This window comes from Artemia sp. Qi Xiang Cuo, chromosome 2 (genome assembly GCF_049724085.1).
Source record: "Artemia sp. Qi Xiang Cuo chromosome 2, ASM4972408v1, whole genome shotgun sequence".
Taxonomy (NCBI): Eukaryota; Metazoa; Arthropoda; class Branchiopoda; order Anostraca; family Artemiidae; genus Artemia; species Artemia sp. Qi Xiang Cuo.
In genome coordinates, this window is record NC_142795.1 from 27,005,670 (window position 1) to 27,029,697 (window position 24,028).

At 35.5% G+C, this 24,028-nt stretch overlaps 1 protein-coding gene across 3 annotated transcripts in view; it reads right to left on the bottom strand.

Annotated features, from left to right (window-relative positions):
* Window positions 1-2,585: 2,585 nt before the first annotated feature.
* Window positions 2,586-24,028, bottom strand: part of LOC148955071 (cyclic nucleotide-gated channel alpha-3) — a 339,464-nt gene continuing 318,021 nt past the window's right edge. For all 3 annotated transcript variants that reach the window (XM_089108043.1, XM_089108044.1, XM_089108045.1), the window contains 2 exons: window positions 18,105-18,242; window positions 2,586-3,516 (listed from right to left, as the gene is read on the bottom strand). In XM_089108043.1, the coding sequence (XP_088964169.1) occupies window positions 3,281-3,516; window positions 18,105-18,242 (374 nt within the window). In that variant the 3' untranslated portion in view covers window positions 2,586-3,280. The remainder of the gene's footprint in view (window positions 3,517-18,104; window positions 18,243-24,028) is intronic.

Consider the following 24,028-nt stretch of genomic DNA (forward strand, 5'->3'; position numbering starts at 1 on the left):
AGGTGCTTGAAACCTCAACAGTAGGGTTCTCTGATATGCTGAATATGATGATGTGATTTTCATTAAGGTCTATGACTTTTAGGGGGCCTTTCCCCCTTTTTTCTAAAATCGGCCAAATTTTCTCAGGCGCGTAACTTTTGATGGGTATGACTAATCTTGAAGAAACATATATATTTGAAATCAGCATTAAAATTTGATTCTTTTGATGTATCTGTTGGTATCAAAATTATGTTTTTTAGAGTTTCGGTTACCATTAAGCCAGGTCGCTCCTTACTTACAGTTCGTTACCACGAACTGTTTGATATTATGTACACTACCAAACTGTTGCAACATATCGGATAGTACTCAGATCATCCAATGCCGAAGGAGCCTCTCATAACTCCTGTGGTGTAGCACTTTTTCTTGTTTGGATTTTTATGGAGATCCTTTCGCATAATCTCATCACCGAAATAAACTGTTGTAGTGCACTGTTCCAGTCTTTATCTTTACAGATTTACTAAATTTTTGTATATATGTTTTCGGACACAATTTTACCTTTAAGATCAATCCAAACCATACTCACCATTATAGAATCAGCTTTAAATGACGATTCTTCCTCACTTTGCAGTTTTTTTCTCAAAATGTCTTTTTACTTTTTGGTTACAAGGTTGCGTTATTAAAAAGTAAGTATGAGAGTATTTCAGGGAATTAGGTAACTGAGTAACAATGAGTTTCAAATGACGACTCTTCCGCACTTGACAGCTTTTACGATACGTGTTTTAAATTTTTGGCTACTATGGACTAGAGTTCCCTCTTTACCAGTTCGCAGCGTTAAAAAGTGAACATTGATAGATTTCAGGGAATCAGATACCGTAAGGGAATCAATCAGTCATGTCATCTTACGCCTTGTAAAAAAATCCGCATGTTATATCGTCTTGTACATGAAGATGCAATTTATCTCAAAAATTGCATTTTGTTTTAATATTAACTGCCGTTAATTACAAAAAGCACTAGATATAGCATTTCCTTTCAAGTGAGCCCTTAAACATCACTCTATGATCCTTCAGTGCCCCATTAGTGCCGGAAGAAGGGGAAGAACAATAAAAACACATCACTGCTTCCCACGCGAAAAAGTGATTAACCTAGTTGCTGAAGATGGGGGGAGGGGCAACAATTCTCCAAAATCTGGTTATCGGCTGTGGTGACTTCAATAGTGGTGCTTTTATTTCGATCAAACACCATTTTAATGAGATTGTGTTCTATTTTTGATATTCTCATGAATTTGTTTTCGCAAAGAGCTTTTAACACTGAGATTAATTAAAATAACATTTATCATTCCTGAATCGGCTTAAAATGGCAGTTTTTCTCAGTTGACTGTTTTTTTCAAAACATGATTTAGAAGGTTGCGGCGACTCCGCCACCATGATAAGAGTTAGCAATGAAGCTCTGTAGTGAGTCGAATTAAGAACTGCTTTTAAACGGCAAAAGTAACCAGAAACTTTAAAGGAAGAAGGAAAAGTCTTAATTTGGACGCTTTTAAGTAAGAAAAGGTAAATGGAAGACTTGAAACTTATTCTCTATAATAAATATGTATATGGGGATCCGGCGCAATGACCTTAGTAGTCAAGAATCGGCATTAATCCAGTCCAAATACAATAGCGTACAAATGGATATGAGGATAGTTGTAACTTGTTATTTAGCTCATCAGATGGACCTTTAGAATTTTCAAGTAATTTGAACTTGGGTTTTGGAACAAAATAGCTCTTGATAGTTGCTTAAACTTTATTATGAATGAGTATAGAACTAGCAATCTTCCCAAAAATTCCCAAAAAAACTTGCGTTACCTAAATCTGATTCTTATGAAAACATCAATGCTGTTAGATCCCGAAGGCTTTAGGCTTGTATCATGTACTGGCAAGACATTAAATCGTTGTGGGTTTTTTTGCAGGTCACTTGGACTTCATTGCTGTGACCACAAAAAAGAATGATAAAAATATTTTTAGCCTTTTATACGGTGCGTGGTAGCTTCAAACAAAAGAGCATTGCACAGTTTTTTAGCTGTTCCATAAAATTTGGATTTTAAATTTGGATTTTAAATTTGGATTTTAAATTTTAAATTTGGATTTTAAATTTTAAATTTGGATTTTAAATTTTAGATGTTGTACGAACGGGGTAAAAAGATATTATAACTATTAGAAACACTTTCAACCGACTGATATAACTAACTTTAAAGTATTTCGGACCGGGTACCCCTCCATCCTGTATATCAAAATATATGCGAGTTCCCTATTTTTTGCTACACTTTTCGCATTTTTATCTGTTTTTATGTTTTCATAATTTTCCCAAACCCCCTGAAAAGCTCTGTACTCTCCAAACTAAATTCTTGCGTTCCTGCTTGCATAATAGCGTCCCTTTTCAACAGTATTATTATCAAACAATCTAGAACTAAAATGGAATGACAATCGTAGAAAAACAGGTGTAATATTTAATAAGTCAGTGGGAAAATAACAAAAAAGTTTTATTTTAACTAATGACAATAGAAGGTCGTTATATTAATTAACAGAAGGTCAGAAAATACTTAGAACCTTATTATTATTAGTTAAGAAACGCCTTTTTATAATTTCTTACAGTCTTATTAAAATGCTACAACCGCTTTCCTATAATTTTCATTTGGTTTTAATTGTAAAAATGCAATATTGTCTAAGAAATTATTTACTGGTCGATGTTGTTCGTGTTTAATTCGTTTCGTCAAGCAAGGGTGACACTAATGTTGTCGTTTAACGACCAAAAACACTGGCGCTTCTTGTTGAGCTGACTGAGCACAAAGCCGAGAGATAAAAGCTTATGGATATGTGATTTTAATTATTGGCCTTATAGGTAAATAATGATGAAGTAGGGACTCAAAAAGATGTATAAAAAAATATAACAACTAGGAATATTTTTAGTTTTGTTAATTTTGTTGTAAAGGTTTTTCAATTTGGGCTTTCTGTTATGTCTGCGAAAAGCCAAATTAAAAGATGTCTTCGTGTTTTCTTTTATTTAAAAGCCACCTATTATTATAACTTGTTTGCATTTTTTTTTTACACATTTAGTAAAATGACTACTGTAAATATAAAAGTCAGTCTAGTGGAACTCCAGTTAATAGAATTTAGACCTTATATTCATTTTAGTTTCAACAAGTTTGTTCTCAGCTTGTCCTTGTCTGATGATTATTCACTTCAAATTTTTTTTTATTTTCGATTTTAATAGTCTCAAAATATTTAGTTTATTTTCAGAATCATGGAATGTCTAAAATACACTCTCAAATGGCTGTATCTAGGTTCCGGTCAATCTCGTACCGGCTACTTTCGAAGTTGGTAGTGCAAAGTTGCATTTCAATTTCAGCAAGCCGGTTCTCTACTTCCCATTTTTGTCTGTTAAGCTTCGCAGAAAGAGACGCGTTTTCTGTTTCTAAGAATAACAGCCGTTCTCTAAGGCGAGATATTTCTGACAATAGAATTTCTTGGGATGGAATGAGGCCAGATTCAGGTGGACATCCTAAAATAAAAATTCAGAGTCAAAAATCAGAGGTATAAATAAATAACTTATGCTACATCAGTGTTAGTTCTCATTACGTTAAGTAGTTTTCTTTTATTGACGTGTTTATGATTAATTGTCGAGGCTGGAGTATAGTAGGGAACTTTAATTTTTAAAAAAATCTTTGTTTTGTCATTTTTTTTAGTCTTTCTTCTTTAATCAAGTTATGCTAATCAAGGATTTTTCACTACATGGGCAAGCTCTGCTTCTCTCATTAATAAAACAAAGAATTTCACGAAATTAGTAAAATAATTTTACACTGTCAAGCAGATACAATTCCTAACCAATTGAAGAATAGGCATCATTATTCTTTCTTTAAATTAAAAGCGTTCTAAATCCAAGGTTCTCTTCTTCTTAAAAAATGCAAATAGGAATAAATTAACAGGAAAATCGACCATAAAATCAACAAACTTTGAATAAACCGTGCAAAGTGAAAAAAAACTGTGAATTAACTTTGTAAATTAAATGAAGCGAATAAATCGTAGGAATGAACACTGGGAATCAAATGAGGTGGGAGGAGATCTTTTATAAAAATTCAAGGGAAGTAGAAACTTAAGGTAAGGGAGTGAAAAATGAAACATTTAACAGGTGAGGGGAGCTTTGAACTGAAAAAGTGCATGTGCAGCAGTGTTGGCCTCACGCGGCTTTACTGTACTGTCACTGCATTTGTTAATAAAAAAGGACTATATTTTTAAATTTCCCTTCGAGTGAGTTCCTCTTGACATTTTGCTTACACTGGTTTACATATACACATCAATGACAAATCTTTTCAGGATTGAATGAGACAAACAAGAGTTTCGAATAGAATTCTCAACGATGAAATACTTTAACCAAACGAACATTTTTCCGTGTAAGGGGGTTGGAGCTGTAACCCATAAAGACCTGCTTTATTTACGCTTAAGTTTGGCTAGTGATTTCCTGCAAATATTTTATAGTGTGCAAATATCTTTAAAAATTAATGAACAAGCAATCCTGTTATTTGAAGAAGGTAGAGCTAAACGAACCTTTTCATTCTCAAAGCCTAACGAAAAGAAATTATATGACAATATTCTTGTGTTGACGCATTCATATTTAAAGCATTAATACAGCATAAAATTTGACGCATGAAGTAGCTTCACTCAAATGTAGAAAAGCTTTTGTCCGTTTAAAGTCTTCTGCAGCTCGTTACTTTCATTTGAAGAAAAATAATTTTGTATTTATTACCGTTTAATTTTATTACCATATTAAGGATAATTCTAAATTTGATGAGGACTACCAGACCCTTCAATCCTTTATTCTTTACACTGAATTTTAGCTTTTTTACAAGAATGATTGGAGATTGAGGACTGATTTCGGTGTATTTGGTTTACACAATAAAATTGGAACTCGGTAATAAAGAGCGCGAGCATATCAAAGTCAAGCATTGTCCGCATGAAGTCTCATATTTATACCGCATTGGTTCAATATTTAAAAAGGATCTTTTTTCCCTAAAAATCTACCGTTTCAAACAAAAGAAGGAACATATCGGTAGTATCCCCGAGATGGTTTTCAGCGTGGCCCTATTCCTGGATTCAAATGGTGCCCGTCATTGATGACAGACAGTAGGTGTCTGTTTTGTCGCAGGGAGCTAAGAGATACAGATTCATGTTACGTCACAGGGAATAATTACTTTTGGTTGTTACATAATAGGGTTTGAGGTGTTACATAATAGGACTTTTTAGAGACCGTTAGTCAATTGGGGAAGTCCCGTTCGTAACTGAGGGGGACATACACGTGGCTGTTACGTTATAACGGTACACAAATGGGACGTGACGTAATCTGTGCCTTGCTAGATTTATTGGGAGCGATGTAATCTTAAGGGGCTCTCTTGATTTATTGGGAATGACGCAATCTCGCATGACATGCTAGACTTCAGGAGGTCTGTGGGGAACCCCGCTTGTAACTAAGGAGGAGCACGTGGGGCTTACGTAATGGCAGCGCACACGCGGGTTGCTACGCAATGACGGAGCACACGTGGGATGTGACACAATCTTACACATGAGTGATACGGAATAGTGGCAAACACGTGAGATGTTACTTAATGGCAGTGCACAAGTGGGGCGTTAAGTAATGACGGTACACGCATAGATGTTACAAAAACTTTAAGAGTTTTTTTCTTCGGGATTCTTTTTTTCTATCAAGGCGTTTTTTCTGCAGGATTTCACTTTCTTTCAAGGCACTTTTTTCTTTCAAGACGTTTTTCTCAGGGAACATTTATAGTCCAAAGATTTTATGTCCACATTAGGATTCAAAAGGACATTTCGGTCCAATGGAACTGCGCCCTAGACAGCTGGACTATGAGCGCCCTCCTAATATTTTGATTCAGCTAATACATTCTGCATGATAACCTATTGCAAGCAAGAAGAATCCCCATTTCGCGCATACTAGTATGAGTAAATGGTTCGCATGTATCCAAACCTTCCGCATGAGAGCGCAAAAGCATCCCAATAATATTGATTTTTGCTCTATTAGATGCAGCTGCCTGTTACTGCATTATTAATGTTCTAAAGTGATCTAGAGAGGTTAAGTTACATAGCAGATGTCGAAAAGCATTTGCTTTGATATTTCATTACGTAAATGATTACGTATTTAAGTTTTATACTGGATCAATAAATCTAAAGGATACAAATTTTTGAACACACAAATTTTATTAATAAAAAACTAAATTTACAAGAATTATTAAAACACAGCACAAATCAGTTAAAACACAACACACGAAAAAACAGAAACGTGAAAAAAACTTATAAAGAATAAAATATAAAGAAAATCAACCATGTATTAAAGAAAGGTAGGGGTCCTAGCAACCAATTCCAGAAGAGGGGATTGATATTAGAGGTAAATTTAAGCCCTATTAAAAGCTATTTCTGAGAGCTTTTAATGAGAATGTCGCGTTTCTTTGAGCCAAGCCTATGCACTCCCCCGTTGACAAGTGCACATTTGAATAAAAATTTGTCTTCAAATTTCACATAATCTCTTTACAGGTAAATTTAACCCACATTAAGATATTATTGAGGGCTTTTAATGAAAATGTCTCGTTTCTTTAAGCCAAGTACACCCATGATTGACAAGCGCGCATTTGAATATTTTTTCTCTCCAAATTGCATTGGTTCAATATTTAAAAAGGATCTTTTTTCCCTAAAAATCTACCGTTTCAAACAAAAGAAGGAACATATCGGTAGTATCCCCGAGAAATTTAAATTTAAGCCCTATTAAAAGCTATTTCTGAGAGCTTTTAATGAGAATGTCGCGTTTCTTTGAGCCAAGCCTATGCACTCCCCCGTTGACAAGTGCACATTTGAATAAAAATTTGTCTTCAAATTTCACATAATCTCTTTACAGGTAAATTTAACCCACATTAAGATATTATTGAGGGCTTTTAATGAAAATGTCTCGTTTCTTTAAGCCAAGTACACCCATGATTGACAAGCGCGCATTTGAATATTTTTTCTCTCCAAATTTCATATAATCTCCTTAGAGGTAAATTTAAGCCAGATTGAGGTATTTTTGAGGGCTTTCAATGAAAATACCTTGTTTATCTGACTGAGCGTTAAATTTCACTCCCTCCCTCTGTCAAAAAACTTCTTTTAACACCTTTCAGTTTAAACTTAAGCTGTAGATCAGGCTAGTCCATACAATTCACTCCAACATGACGATATGTGGCTAGCCCACCCTAGCAACCAGTTCCAAAGGGGAGAGAGGAGGCCTAGTATTCAGCCTCACTGCCGGCCCTTTTAATCCAATTCTCCGGAGGGCCTAGAAAGCAATTCTAATGGGCCCCTAGCGAGCAATTCCAGCGGGGTGTTTCCTAACATCGAATTCCACCAGGGGCCTAGGAACCAATTGCAATGGGACCCTAACGAGTAATTCCAGTGGGGTCCCCTAGCAAATATTGTGACAGAACCCTAGAAGCCAATTCCAGCGGGGGCCCCTAGCAACATTTTTCATAGGGAGGGCCCTAGCAAGCAAATCCAGAGGGGTTGGGTTTTTATTAGAGGTAAATTTAAACCATATCAAGAGCTTTTCTGAGAAATCTTAATCAAAATAGCCCATTTCTTTGAACGATCACTAGATTTCAGTCCCCCTCCACGGAGAAAAATCTTTTAACACCTTCCACCTTAACTCTAAGTATAAAAAAAGTTGGTTCAAGTATTTCGAGCAAAGTGTCACATTATGGATGACACACCACGCCTTCTAGCACCCTTCATAATTTCAAAGACATTGTTGCGAATCATCCTGCAAAATTGTAATTTAAATCCAAGGGTACGTGTTTTGAAACCCAACCTCAACGTGATACACCATCTCAATTCATGCCACCATTCCACATTATGACTGTTACATGGCATCCTCTAGCAGGCATGAACTTGTTGTTTGCTGATTTTTGTTAGTGGAACTTGTTGCGTGCTGATTTTTGTTCACGAAACTTGTCGCATGTTGACTTTTCTTTTCGTGAAACTTGTACATTGATTTTTTTCCTCGTGAAACCTATTTTTTCCATGGATCTTGCTACGTGCTGTTTTTTGTTGATGGATTTTGTAATGTGCTGATTTTTGTTCGTGAAAATTCTTGCATGTTGATTTTTTGTCTTTGTGAAGCTTGTTCATTAATTTTTATCCTCATGAAACTGATTTTGTTCATGGAACTTGTTGCATGCTGATGTTCTGTTCGTGAAATTTGTTGAATGTTTATTTTTCTCTTCGTGAAACTTGTACATTGATTTTTCTCCTAGTGAAACTGATTTTATTCAAGGAGCTTGTTATGTGCGGATTTTTGTTTGTGGAACTTGTTGCGTTCTGAGTTTTGTTCGTGAAGCTTGTTGCATGTTGATTTTTCTCTTCGGGAAACTTGTACATTGATTTTCTTTTAGTAAAACTGATTTTTTCATGGAATTTGTTGCGTGCCCATTTTTTGTTCATGAAACTTGTTGTGTGCTGATTTTTGTTCGTGAAACTTGTTGCATGTTGATTTTTCTCTTCGTGAAACTTGTACAGTGATTTTTCTCCTGGTGAAACTGATTTTGTTCATGAAACTTGTTGCAAGTTGATTTTTCTTTTCGTGAATCTTGTATATTGATTTTTTTGCTCGTGAAACTGATCTTGTTCATGGAACTTGTTGCGTGCTGATTTTGTTCATGGGGCTTATTGCGTGCTGATTTTTTGCTCTTGAAACTTGTTGCATGTTAGTTTTTCTCTTCGTGAAACTCGTACATTGATGTTTCTCCTCATGAAACTTATTTTGTGCATGGAAATCAATGCGTGCTGATTTTTGTTCGTCGAACTTGTTACATGTTGTTTTTCGTTCGTACAACTTTTGACATGTTGATTTTTCTCTTCAAGAAACTTGTACAGTGATTTTACCTCTTGTGAAATTGATGTTTTTCATGAAACTTGTTGCGTACTGATTTTGGCTTGTGGGACTTATTGCGTGCTGTTTTTTTTTCGTGGAACTTGTTGCGTGCTGATTTTTGTTTGTGAAACTTGTTGGATTTTGATTTTTCTCTTCGTGGAACTTGTATATTGATTTTTCTCCTCGCGAAACAAATTTTTTTTCATTGAACTTGTTAAGTGCTAATTTTGTTCATGGGACTTATTGCATGTTGGTTTTTCTCTTTGTGAAACTCGTACATCGGTTTTTCTGCTCGTGAAACTTATTTTGTTCATGGGAACTGCTGAGTGCTGATTATTTCTCGTGGAATTTGTTACATGCTGTTTTTTGTTTGTGAACCTTTGTGCATGTTGATTTTTCTCTTCAAGAAACTTGTACATTGATTTTTTTCCTTGTCAAACTTATTTAGTTCATGGAACTTGTTGCGTACTGATTTTGGTTTGTGGGACTTATTGCCTGCTGATTTTTTGTACATGAAACTTGTTGCTTGTTGATTTTTCTCTCCGGGAAACTTGTACATTGATTATTCTCCTTATAAAACTGATTTTGTTAATGGAACTTGTTGCGTGCTGGTTTTTGTTCGTGAAACTTGTTGCTTGCTGATTTTTGCTCGTGGAACTTGTTGCATGTTGATTTTTCTCTTCGTGAAATTCCTACGTTGAGTTTTCTCCTCATAAAACTGATTTTGTTCATGGAAACTGTTACATGCTGATTTTTATTCGTGAAACTTGTTGGGTGCTGATATTTGTTCGTGAAACTTAGTGCACGTTGATTTTTCTCTTCTTGCAACTTGTACATTGATTTCTCTCTTCGTGAAGCTGATTTTTTTCATGGACTTGCTGCGTGCTGAATTTTGTTTGTGGAACCTTTTGCATCTAGATTATTCTCTTCGTGAAACTTGTACATTGATTTTTCTCCTTTTAAACTGATTTTGTTCATGGAACTTTCTGTGTACTGATTTTTGTTTGTGGAACATGTTACATGATGATTTTTGTTCGTGAAACTTGTTGCATGTTGAATTTTCTCTTCGTGAAACTTTTACATCAAGTTTTCTCCTCGCGAAACTGATTTTGTTCATGAGAATTGTTGCGTTCTGATTTTTGTTCTTGGAACTTTTTGCGTTCTGATGTTTTGTTCGTGAAATTATTTGCATGCTGGTTTTTCTCTTAGTGAAACTTGAATATTGATTTTTACTCTCGTGAAACTGATTTTCTTCATAGAACTTGTTGCGTGTTGATTTTTGTTCGTGGAACTTTTTGCATGCTCATTTCTGTCCGTAAAACTTATTGTATATTGATTTTTCTCTTTGCAAAGCTTGTAAATTGATTTTTCTCATCTTGAAACTGATTTTGTTCATGGAACTTGTTGCGTTCGGGTTTTTGTTCATGGAGCATGCCGTTGCATGCTGAATTTTGTTCGTGAAACTTATTGCATGTTGATTTTGCTCTTCATGAATTTTGCACGTTGATGTTTCTCCCCGTGAAACTGATTTTGTTCATGGAATTTTTTGCGTGCTGATTTTTGTCCGTGAAACTTTGTTGCATATTGATTTTTCTCTTTGCGAAACTTTTAAATTGATTTTTCTACTCGTGAAACCAATTTTGTTCATGGAACTTGTTGCGTGCTGATTTTTGTTCGTGAAGCTTGTGACATGTTGATTTTTCTCTTCGTAAAACTTGTACATTGATATTTCTCCTCGTGAAACTGATTTTGTTCATAGAACTTGCTGCGTGCTGATTTTTGTTCCTTGAAATTGTTGCCTGATGATTTTTGTTTGCGATACTTTTTGCATGTGGATTTTCTCACTGTGAAATTTTAAATTAATTTTTCAAATCATGAAACCGATTTTATTATGAAACTTGTTGCGTGCTGATTTGTGTTCTCGGAACTTATTGCATGCTGATTTTTTTCATGAAACTTGTAGTATGTTTATTTTTCTCTTTGTGAAACTAATGTTGTACACAGAACCTGTTGCGTGCTGATTTTTATTTTTGGAACTTGTCGCGTGCTGATTCTTGTTCGCGAAACGGGTTCCATGTTGATTTCACGATGAGAAAAATCTATGTACAAATTTCAAGAAGAGAAAAAGCAGCATACAACAAGTTTTACGAACAAAATAAGCAAGCAACAAGTTCCATTAGCAAAATCAGTTTTACCAGGAAAAAATCATTGCACAAGTATAACGAAGAGAAAAATCAACATTCAACAAATCTTGAGAACTAAAATAGACACAGGATAAGTTTCACGAACAAAAATCAACAAGGAACAAGTTCCATGAGCAAAATCAGTTTCACGAGGAGAAAATACAATTTACAACTTTCACGAAGAAAAAAAAACTTGTAATAAATTTCACGAAAAAAAATCAGCACACAAGAAATTCCACTAACAAAAAAAGCTCATAACATGTTCTATGAACGAAATCAGTTTCATGAAGACAAAAATCAACATGCAACAAGTTTCACGTAAAAAATCCGCATGTAACAAGTTTTACGAACAAAAATAAGCACGCAGGAAGTTCCATGAACAAAATCTGTTTCTCGAGCAGAAAAATTAACGTACAAGTTTCACGAAGAGAAAAATCAACATGCAATAAAGTTCATAAACAAAATCAGTTGTGATAGGAGAAAAATTAATGTACAAGTTTCAGGAAGAGAAAAATCAACATGCACCAAGTTTCATGCACAAAAATCAGCAAGCAACAAGTTCTATGAAAAAAAAGTTCCATGAAGAAAATCAGTTTCACGAGCAGAAAAATCAATGTACAAGTTTCACAAAGAGAAAAATCAACATGCAACAGGATTCACGAACAAAATAAGCTTTACGAGGAGAAAAATCAATGTACAAGTATCACGAAAAGAAAAATCAACATGGAACAAGTTCCAGAAAGAAAAATAAGCACACAAGAAGTTCATCCAAGCTAGAGGGTACCGTGTGTCAGCCATAGCATGGCATGGTGGCATGAATTGAGATGGTGTATGAAGTTGAGGTTGGTTTGCAAAAACACGATCCATTTTATTTAAATCATAATTTTGCAGGAAAATGTGTGAAAATGTCTTTGTAACGACGAAGAGGGGCAGAGGGTGCCCTATGCCATCCATAATGTAACACGTTGACATGAATTGCTTGGACTAACAAGTTCTAACCTTAAAGTTAAGGTGGGAGGTGTTAAAAGATTTTTTTCGATGGACGGGGACTGAAATGTAACGCTCAGTCAAATCAATGAAGAATTTTTATTAAGATATCTCAAGAATAGCTCTTAATATAGCTTAAATTTACCTCTAATAACAACCCAACCCCTCTGGAATTGCTTGCTAGGGCCCTCTCCCCGATGAAAAAGATTAGTATGGACCCCCCACCAAAATTAGTTTCTAGGGACCCGTTGGAATTGATTGCTAGGGGACCCCGTTGGAATTGCTCGCTAGGGTCTCGTTGCAATTAGTTTCTAGTCTAGGCCTCCAGTGGAGGCCTAGAAACCGGTGGCCACCCCACTTGAATTGCTTGCTAGGATCCCATTATAATTGCTTTTTAGGCTCCTGTAGGAATTTGATGTTACAGGCCCCCCTCTGGGGTTGAATGCTAGGCTCCCCTCCTCGTTGGAGTTTTTTCTAGGGTTGGCTAGCCACATATTGTCACGGTGACGTGAACTATGTGGACTAACATGATCTACAGCTTAAGGCTAAGCTTAGAAGTTTTAAAAGAGCTTTTTTGAATGAGGGGGGGGGGGGGATGAAATTTAACGCTCAGATAAAATAAGAGGTATTTTCACTAAAAGCCCTCAAAAATATCTTAATGTGACTTATATTTACCTCTGACGACATTATTTGAAATTTGAAGATAAAATATTATTCAAATGTGCACTTGTCAACCGGAAGTGCGTAGTCTTGGCTCAAATAAACGAGGCATTTTCATTAAAAGCCATCAAACATATCTTAATGAGGGTTAAATTTACCTCTAACTAGACTATGTGAAATTTTAAGAGAAAATTTTATTCATAAGTGGCTTGTCAACAGGGGGAGGGACATAGTCTTGGCTCAAAGAAACGAGGCATTTTCATTAAAAGTCCTGAAAATCATATTGATGTGGGTTAAATTTACCTGTAACAAGATTATGCGAAATTTGAATAGAAAATATTACTCAAATGTGCGCTTGTCACCCGGGGGGGGGAATTATATAGTCTTGACTCAAAGACACGGAGAATTTTCATTATAAGCTCTCAGAAATAGCTCTTAATAGGGTTTAAATTTACCTCTAATATCAATCCCCTCCTCTGGAATTGATTGCTAGGAACCCTTTATTTCTTTAATTCATGGTTCTTTTTGCTTATATTTTATCCTTTATAAGTTTTTTTCCACGTTTCTCTTTTTGCGTTTGTTGTGTCTTAACTGCTTTTTTCCGTGTTTTAATAATGCTTGTAAATTTATTTTTATTGGTAAAATTTGTATGTACAAAAGTTTGTATCCTTTAGACTTACTGATCCGGGATAAGACTTCAGTACGTAATCATATACCTAATGAAATATCTAAAGAAAATACTATATGATATCTGCTATGTAACTTAACCTGTCTAGATCGTTTTAGAACATTAATAATTCAGTATTTGGCAGCTGCATCTAATAGAGCAAAAATCAATAGCATTAGGATTCTTTTGCGCTCTCATGCAGAAACGGTTGGTAACATGCGAACCATTTACTCATTCTTGTATGCGTGAACAGGGATTTATCCTTGCGAGCAATAGGTTATCATGTAGAATGTATTAGCTGAATCAAAATATTAGAAAGGCGTTCATAGCCCTGCTGTCTAGGGTGCAGTTTCATTGGATGGAAGTGTCCTTTCGAATCCTAATGTGGACATAAAATCTCTAGAATATATTCCCCGAGAAAAAACGCCTTGCAAAAAAAAACCGTGAAAGAAAATGAAATCCTAAACAAAAAACTTCTTGAAAGAAAAAAGAAACCCCGAAGAAAAAAAATCTCTGAAAGTATTATATAACATCTATGCGTTAACCGTCATTACGTAATGCTCCATGTGTGTGCTGCCATTACGTAACATCTCACATGATCTCCGTCATTACGTGACACCCCACGTGTATGCTGCCGTTGCGTAACAGCCCACGTGTGCGCTGCCAATACGTAACACCTTTGTGCGCTGTTGTTACGTAACACCTACGTTTGCTCCTCCTCAGTTACAAGCTGGGGTTCCCCTCGGGCACATTGAAGCCTAGCATGTCACTTGAGATTGCGTCATTCCCAATAAATCAAGAAAGTCACGTAAAATTACATCACCCCAATAAATCTAGCAGGGCACGCAAGATTGCTTCAAATCTCACGTGTGTACCGTTATTACGTATCATCCTATCACCCATGTGTATGTATCCGTCAGTTACAGCCAGGACTTCCCCGCTTGACTAATGGTCTCTAGAAAGTAATATTACCTAACGCCCCAAACCCTATATGTAATAACCAAAAGTAAACATTCCCTAGGACGTAAGATTCACCTGCATTTCTTAGTTCCCCGTGAAGAAAAAGACACCTGCTGGCTGTCGTGGAATGACAAGCACCGCTTGAATCCCGGGATAGGGCCCAGCTTAAAACCATCTTGGGGATACTACTGCTATCATCCCCCAGAGTCTTTGTTATATGCTTAGTTGAGGCAAACCCCTGCATAAAAACGGAGTTGATGGGATAATCTCCTCCTAGTTCCATATTGATCTAATATATTCGAAAATTTTGACCTTAAAAATACAGTTTGTTGGGTTTTTTGGGATTCTCCACAAAAAGATTAAAAGATTGACAGTGCCCTTCCCTATTAGTTGATGTAAACTTAAACAATATAATCGTTAGTATTACCGTATCATTTGTCTATAATAACCGTTCCTTTTCTTCTGACAGCATATATTCTTAGGTTAGAATATGCCGCCACGCTGTATTATGGTCTTCAAAACGGGAAAGCTATATAAATAGCTTTTCTATATAAGCAGATTGGCTATTTCGATAGTATTTTGGCCTCTGCTGAGCAGAAATTGTGGCTTTGTGCCAATAAATGATTGAAATAGCCATTTTGCTACGGTGAGTAGAACTTTAGCATTCTGTTTAAATGGGATCTCTATTGATACTTTATGACCGTTGTTTTTAAAAGATTAGCCACGAAAAAAGAAATCGCATTACAGTAAGCAAGAAAGTATATTTATAACACGCAATATTACAAAAAATTAATGCGGAGTAAAGAAAAAAAGAAATTAGCATATAACATGCAAGGAATGCAAACAAGAGCACAGCGTAAACTAAACTATGTCCAGTATATCCAAACTATGTCCGCATCATTATATTAGGAAAAACAACATATCTACAATATAAGATTGTAGAGTAAATTTCATTGAGATTTGAGGGTGTTAACAGCTTTATTGTTCCTATCGGTACAGATACCTTTTTATTTGCCGCTCTCTACTATGACTGGTTTGGAAAAAAGGGGATTTCATTATTTAAGAGTTGGTAGTTCAGGGGCTACTCAAACGTATTGAAAATGACGGTGTTAATAATTTAGTGGACAAGGCATAAAGAATGTTCCCACCGCATAGATTCGTTCCTATAAGTCCATCCTTTTGACATAATCATCTCTGACTGCTTAATTTTCTTACGGATTTTGATGTTATTCGCATTTTATATTAAGATGGATTTTCCCTGAAAAGCATTATAATAGATCAATTTCTAATGCAGAATAAGATTCCTTTTTGTTATGTACCATGAAATGTTGAATTCACCACCAAAAATACTGTAGTTATTGATGATGTTGAGAAAACGCGGAGGTTATACAGAATTATTCCGTGAGTTGCGCTGACCTTCTCTAGTTTCAATAACCCTGTCAAATTCAATCTTCCGCCTATTAGTGGCCTCAACCAGGCCACTCGACGTGTCCCCAGGTGGCGGATAGAAGAACGCCCTACAAAATATGGGGTACCTCATTAGGAGACGTGGACCAAGGGGGAGGCCTAGTCTCTCTCAATGCTTTTGTTGACATATTCATAGCCGGTGTAGATTTCACCAGCTATGAATATGTCTTTATTTTAGGTGGTTGGCCTATTTTTCCTAGAAAAATTGATTCTACTATGACGCGGTTTTTTTCTTTTTATGTCACTACTTTTTTTGTGACTTTCGTTTTTCTATTCAATGGATCATAGGAGCAATCCTCTGTAAAAACTAACAAATCAATAGAGATTCCCCAAAAATTGGTAAAACCATGCATGAAATTAGGAAGGTAGGGGCAAATATTTTCTAAGAAAACATTATTTACGTGCGTTCTGCACGTTTATATAATCAATGACGTAAACCATACAGTTTTTTCTATCATATAAAACAAGAGAAGATACCTAAGAAATTTGTGAAGGCAGTGAATAGCAGAGTGACTACAATCTAAGCGGATATTTCGGCTATATATGCTACAGCCATCATCAGCAAGGTAAATAACTAAATAAAACACATACAAAGAAATCAAACTTGCTAAAAAAATAGCACCTTCGCCCGAATAGAAACTGGAGCACCTTCGCCCGGGGCCGTAAATACAGGTGGAGGAGAAAGGAGGCCCCTCAGATGTACACTCACCAGGCCCCACAGGTGGATGGACATGTCCTGTAAATTATAAACATTCTCCCAGCAAGGGTTTAAATTGCATGGTGACTTAGAACACCATCGTGGGAGGATCCTCGATAGGAGGATAACTGCGGTAGGGCGTAAGATACAGATCTATGGACAACAGTCTCTGCAAAAGGCTACTTTGACCCTGTCGGTTTACTCGCAACACTGATGACCTTGCGGTCAACTCTGTTCCCACTTGAAGAGTGGCACCCCTCAAGGAAATTATAGCCTAATAAACGACACAGCATTTGGACTGAAATCTGATTAATAAATAGTTCTTCTGGGCCTGGTCTGTTTTTGTGGGTGTTTTTGGGCCGAAAACCTCTTCCTAGCTAGTTTCTCTACTTTGTATTGCCTTCCCGTAGTATCATAATATTTCTAGACATGAATATATAATTACTTGGAGGTGATAGGCTTGAGATTGTCTATGCAGGATTTTGACTCTTGTTGATAGAAGAGCATCGCCAAGTGCGGAAAACCATGTTTTTAACCAGAAGGGCCTAGGATTGCACAAAGTTTCTATTCAACTGAAAGTCCCAGGGACTTCTTGCTGTCCGGCTCTAAGCTGGCTTAAGGGCTTGGATGTAGACTTGAGAAAATGTATTCGTCTCTGTCATGCACTGGTTCTGGGACCATTACTTTTCCCGATACCAAAATAATTTCAAAGATTTAAAGAATATAAAAATTATAACTTGGAATGTTACGACATCAAGATTAACTATCGTATCAACATTTTGACTGACGAGTTCAGAAGCTACGAACTAGAGTTGTTAGGAGTTTCAGAAACTCATATTTCAGAGGTAGGAAACATGACATTAGGTGATAAAGAATTTATTTACTCAGGCAGCAAGGATGATTACATAGATAGGGACATAGCTAGGGCACGTCCTCGGGATGAAGGATGACATATTGCCAAGCATTGCCCTTTTCGGCCAACCATCTTGGGTTAAACAAAAAGCAGGTTGTCTCGGTTGGGATGGGAGAAAGTCCTAATTTTTTTTAAAGGGAAATAGAAACTTCCTGGGAGGGTTTAAAGAAAGAGGCTTTTAATAGATAAGGATGGAGGAGGATGCATCTAAGTGCTGCTGCACACAGCAGCACGTAGCTGTGCTGGCCCTAAGAGGCTTTGTGCTGCAGTGAGTTGTTAGTATTAGTAGATCAAATAAGTGGTCAAAATGCCAATGAGAATCTATTCACATTAAGATTTAGCTAGCATTGGACCCAATCACAGTATGATTATCAGATTAGTTAGTTTTGGCCAATTAAGATAAAAAATGCTTTCTATATGTTTAGTTCCCGTAAAACTGTTGTCTAGACATTTAAGAAGTGATAATGAAGCTATCTGCTAGAATTACATTGTTTGAACTGTAAGCAAAGCTGAGCTCAAGAATCCATCAAGGATTACTTATGAACAGATCTGGCAACAGTTAAACTCACAGTAGGCTTAAGGAGCAACAGCTTGAATTTAAAAGGCTGGTTTTCACTGCAAGACAATTTGAAAATATAGAAATACTCGACTTACCATAATTACGAGGCAGTAGTGGTAATTGATGATTAATTTTCTCTAGATTCCTAATTGCACCAGGAGATGAACTGTGCCCATAGATAATTGATGCACTTGAACGTCTATCAGATTCAACTGAATTCATGCTTCCTCTGGCTAAAAAATCAATGAAAGTACATGAATAGCCTGATGCTGCGTTGCTACAAGCAATTTGTAATATTAAGCAAATGCGTTGCTATTTGAAATATTATCCTTCTGGGAGGTGTTTTGAATCTCACGACAGGTTTGATTGGGGATAAAACAGTTAGAGAACTATTGTGACAAATCTTGTCACAGCAGTTTCGTTTGAAAGTGATAGTAAGAAAAATTTACTTGAAAGTGTGCTGAAATTGTTGGACTTTGTCTGAGTTTACCTTTTCAAGCTATTTTGGCCATGTCATTTCATAAGCCAAAATAGGTGCACCGAAAAAGAGTGGTTTTTGCCATACCCAATCATAAATGCCTTGATTTGCCAACAACACTGATGTCAGAAAACCAACATTTAGCTGAAAAGATAAACAAAGAGTCATATTTATACATAGCCATGTTTACAGCATTGTAGACATACTTTTCAATGCCAGCAATATTTTACTTTCTCTTTGGTATCATAGAAAAGTCGAACATAATTGGTATTCCATACTATGAGCTTAGAAAACTTAGGTGAGGATACCGCTTTTTCGGCCACTTCAACAATAGCTTAAAAGAAGTTAAAAACCCCAGAACTAAAGACAGTGTAGCATTTCTCGGTAGATTTAGAGACATTCGAAGAAACTGGATTTTAATTTGGATAAAATACGAAATCCTGAATAGTGCCTACTGGTAAAAGTGGGTAATTTCTTTGGTTTTTAAACTATTTTTTTGCTGCACAAAGTAGTCAAAGGTAGGTTTTATATTTGTTCAGACTTATAAACAATTTTATAAAAAAGATTTAAGAATGCAATCCATATTTCCATTTATATTCTTATAGTAATTTTTACGATTTGGCAGGGCAATGTTAGATGTCATTGTTTATCCTCTCCCCTAAGATGAGCTTGAGCTTCTGTCTTTTTATTGCCCATGCTTGTTGCTTTAATACTACCACTTTGAGCTTTACGCCAAGAAGCTTAAGCACATCAGCTCATAAAATGTGAAATGTAAAAATGTAAAAGAAGTAAATAAAATATTAGCCTTGAACGTAGCTGGGACCATCCGTATATTTTGTATTGCTCGTCTGTATGGTTTGGTACTTTCCACTCAATACTTCGCCCAATATACGTACTGCAGAATAATGCTATTAGATCATTTTGTGGAAGAGGGAACCGAGATTTGGTCATGTCAGTTTACAGTATACTTAATATAATGCCTGCAGCTGGATTGCGTGATTTTTATACACTGGTTTTTATGTATAAGTATTGTTATGGGTGCCATCCAGACTGTTTCAAAGGAATATTTCGGGAAAGGTCCAATGTTCATTGTCATGAAACTCGGACAAGAGTGCTTTTTCTGTTATTTATAGAAGGGCTAAGCAATGGAATAAGCTTGTCCCAAATACCAAGAAATTACCCATTATTTAGTTTAAATTTGAGCTACGTGCGGGTTGCTTGGTAAGTATACCTTCGAAACAAATTGAGATTGATGGAATAAAATTTGGCAGTAATTGTTTATTGTTTCTTTTTTGCTTCGGGATCATGATATTATTATTTATGTCAGTTTTTTTCAGTACACGGTTTCACCCTTCTGCTTACTATAGATTATACTTGTTATTTTTTTTCTTATTTTTTTTATTTTTTATTAGTAGCACACCCTCGCAAGCGACGCTTTTCGTGTGCTACCGATTGATTTTGTCTCTGTTTTTTTTTTTGGATAATAAATTGCTATTACTACTATTACTACATGTTAATTGCCATTTTTTTTTGTATTTACCCTGCACATAGAGAAGCATAATAAATCTTACCACAAATTTAGTATTTGCATTGTTTGGATACCTGCGATCTGCACAAGCACCATCAATGCATAAGAGAAAGTACAACATAACGTTAATTTTTAATATTGCTCTTTACATTTATTCGACAACTATTTTTTTTTATTAAAGTAGTTCAAATCTGCAGTTTGAGCTGTATGGAGGCTGAATTATTTCTTGAAAACACAAAACAAAATGATGCAAAGTATTCTGGATTTCACTAACCAAAATTTTCTTGGAATGGACTATAAAAAGAAGATCTGAAGATTTTGATTTCATCCATAGATTTTGAGATTTCATTTTCAATTGTGAGATTATCAAATAATTGTGAGACGTCATAAATAAATCGATAGATATGGAGGCAATGGTTAATTAAAAAAAAAAAAAAATCACCAGAAACCAGAAACAATTAAAAAAACAGTTCACATACTTATGCACCTTAACGTAATCTCTTTATGTGGCAATATAAAACCAACAATAAAGTATACATAAGAAAAATGAATTTTTCCTAGGTAATTTATCCAATTTCATGAGTGTCGATTTTTCTTAAGAGCCAGCAGAATTTATTCGTAGGAACACTTCCCTATGGAGAGCAGTCTCTAATTCAAGATTAAGCAGACACAGGGTGCCTCCTTTTCGAATAGAGACGTCCGATTAAATAAACAAGAGAAGATAATGAAGAAATTTGTGAAGACAGTGAATACAACCTAAGCAGATGCTTGGGCTATATATGAAGCAGGAACAAACTTGCTAAAAAATCTCATCGACAAAATAAGTTTTAAAACTAAACTCACAAAATAAATTTTGAAAGAGTTTCAGCGTCCTTACCTCACATAGGTTGACGTGAAATGAGGAGAAGACGGTGAAATTATTTCAAAATTTTTTGTGATTTAAGTTCAAAGATTTATTTATGCGATGAGATTTTTTTAGCAAGTTTGTTTTCTTTGTATTTGTTTTATTTAGTTATTTACCTTGCTGATGATGGCTGTAGCATATATAGCCGAAATATCCGCTTAGATTGTATTCACTGTGCTATTCACTGCCTTCACAAATTTCTTAGGTATCTTCTCTTGTTTTATATGATGGACAAAACTGTGTGGTCTACGTCATTGATTATATAGACGTGCAGAACGCACGTAAATAATGTTTTCTTAGAAGATATTTGCCCCTACCTTCCTAATTTCATGCTTGGTTTTACCAATTTTTGGGGAATCTCTATTGATTTGTTAGTTTTTACAGAGGATTGCTCCTATGATCCATTGAATAGAAAAACGAAAGTCAGAAAAAAGTAGTGACATAAAAAGAAAAAAACCGCGTCATAGTAGAATCAATTTTTCTAGGAAAAATAGGCCAACCACCTAAAATAAAGACATATTCATAGCTGGTGAAATCTACACCGGCTATGAATATGTCAACAAAAGCATTGAGAGAGAGAATACAAGTCGAAACATAATTAGGGACGGTAACTTCTATTTTGTCTATGATTCTAAGTAAAGTGGAGTCCTCGATTTATTCAGGTCTTGCTCCTCGATATCTAAAATTAGGGCGAGAGCTAGCTACCCTGATGGTGGCAGCTAATCCAAGAAACAAAATAGATAGCACAGCAGCATTTCGTTTTACACGTAAAGCTCTTTGCTCTTCCTCAAATCTGTATCATTCGAATAACTTTTTAGTTTTGGTAAGTTTTCAAATTTGGAACTACGCCCTGAAAAAATAAGCATTCCTGACTCTAGATACCTTTAAATAAATTGGATATCGAAACAAGAAAGTGGCTATCCCGGCTTTAGATGTAAAGAGCCCGACCTGACTTTTAAAGAACCGACTTTAGTTTTATCAATCGTTTGTCATGGCTTTTCGTTTCACGTCTTACAAATAAAATATTTGTTTCAATTGTTATGACTAAAGAATATAGTTTTTTTGTTCATTAAAAACAAGTAAAACTTAATTTATTGTGAGGGAGACAATATTAAAAAAATTATCTTTAAAATTCTTATCAAGCGAAAAAGAATATAGCATTCATTTGAATTCTACACTAATGCAGTGAACATGGATGTCAAAAGTAAGACAACACACTGTAATGAGCATCTACTTTTTTTATTGAAAATTTATATCCTCAAAGTTATATCCTGCTGCTCATTGAAATAGGATCCTTTTCTTAAAAGCGAACTGTAAATGGATGGAAGCTGCATTAATACTTAGTGTTATAGATATTGTTACCAGGGGCTAATGTGACTGTATTCTTTTCAGTGGCTTTACTTTCTGCATGGAACTGGATTAGAATCCATTTAGCCGTACAATGGTATCAGACACTTCATTGTATCGAAGTGTAAGCAAGAACTGCATCTTTCTTTGGTGACAAAAATTGTTAAAAAAGAAATTTTCATAAAAATAATACATCAGAAGAATCTCCTTTTATGATAATTCCAAGATATACAAAATTCGTTAAATTTAAACTACTTATTAAAGGTTATATGTGCAAATACTTGTGCAAGTTAAGACAAGGGATGATTTAAGGTAAATAGCCCCTAAATAAGGCGCATCCTTGATGAAAACTCTAACATCATATTTAGCATATCCAAGAACCCTAATCCAGAGGTTTTGCAGTTTCTTTATGGAAAAACACTAAATTTAGAATTTTTGGAATAATGTCATAACAAGTGCTTGTTTATGTTATTGCTTGATTGTTTTTTTCTTCCTATAAGATGACCATTTGAAAATATTGTTTGTAGAATGTCGGAGAGGATTTATTCGCGTAGAAATTAAGTTCCAGTGCTCTTTTACAGTAACAAAAGAGATTGTGCTGCAGGAAACTGACCGTGTATGACATTTTATGCCTCCAATCAAAGGTTTTGGCCCTAATAAGACTAAAATACGATTGAACTAAAATTTTGGGATGGTACATTAGCTTAGAGCCGTAGTTCCCAACCGGTTTTGTCCTGTGCTAAGAGGGGCAGTCTTTTTTTGCCACCTAGTAACCGATTCTGAAATCCTGCTGCCCCCTTTTAATATTTAAATTTTCTTAAGCTTAAAAGGCCCTTAACTTGGTATCTAATGAAAAATATTGTCTGAATACATTTATACAATGTATAACGTCATTACAATACCCTCCTTTTTTGCTCTTTAAATGTATATGATTGTGGCGTCTTTCACATGGAAAAGGTTTTTTTTTTCAAAATTGAGGCTCTAAAGTATAGTCAGCCGAAGGATGCACGTTCTGTCCATGAGCCAACAAGATACTGCCATGTCCCACCGTTGGGGTTTACGCCCTCCGTTGGGAACCACAGGCTTAGAGCTATAAAAAACATATAAACATCTCCCCAGCTATGGTCATATTGTTGTATGCACACTGCCACATTAGTCCCTGAGCACATGCACAGTCAATACAAAAGGAAGTGTTATTCTATAGGAGATAAATAGTGTATTACTTACGGCTTTATTGTTTTGTATTGCTGCATGCCACTTATTGGGGTAAGTTGGAAGTTCAGTTGGCTCTTTGTGATGTGATGGGGTGCCAACGCTCTCAAAAGTGAACCTAGGTTCATTTTTTTCCACCTTTCGTTAAGGGTCGTTTCGATCAATGTGGAGAGAGGATTTAACCTTTAGGATCCTCTCCTTTAGAATAAAATTTATAGATTTGACTTTTATCATGGATGCTAAGGTGAAAACAGCTTCTCTATTATTACAGGAAAATTTTAGCTTGAAGGAAATAGTATATGATACTGTTAGGCGGCTGGGGAGAGTCCTCACGATAAGTATGGAAACGTTGAAAATGAAGAACATTGTAGGTTAGTAATCAAATTGATTTTTTATATTTTAAAAATGTTCATTTATTAATTATTTTTGCTATTTTTAGTTTCAATGGCATTATGGCTGTCTTTTGTAATAAATATTTTGTTATATGCTTCCCTGCATAAAGGATGAAAAGGGGAGGGGGGGGGGGTATTTCTGAGGAGCAATATTTTTC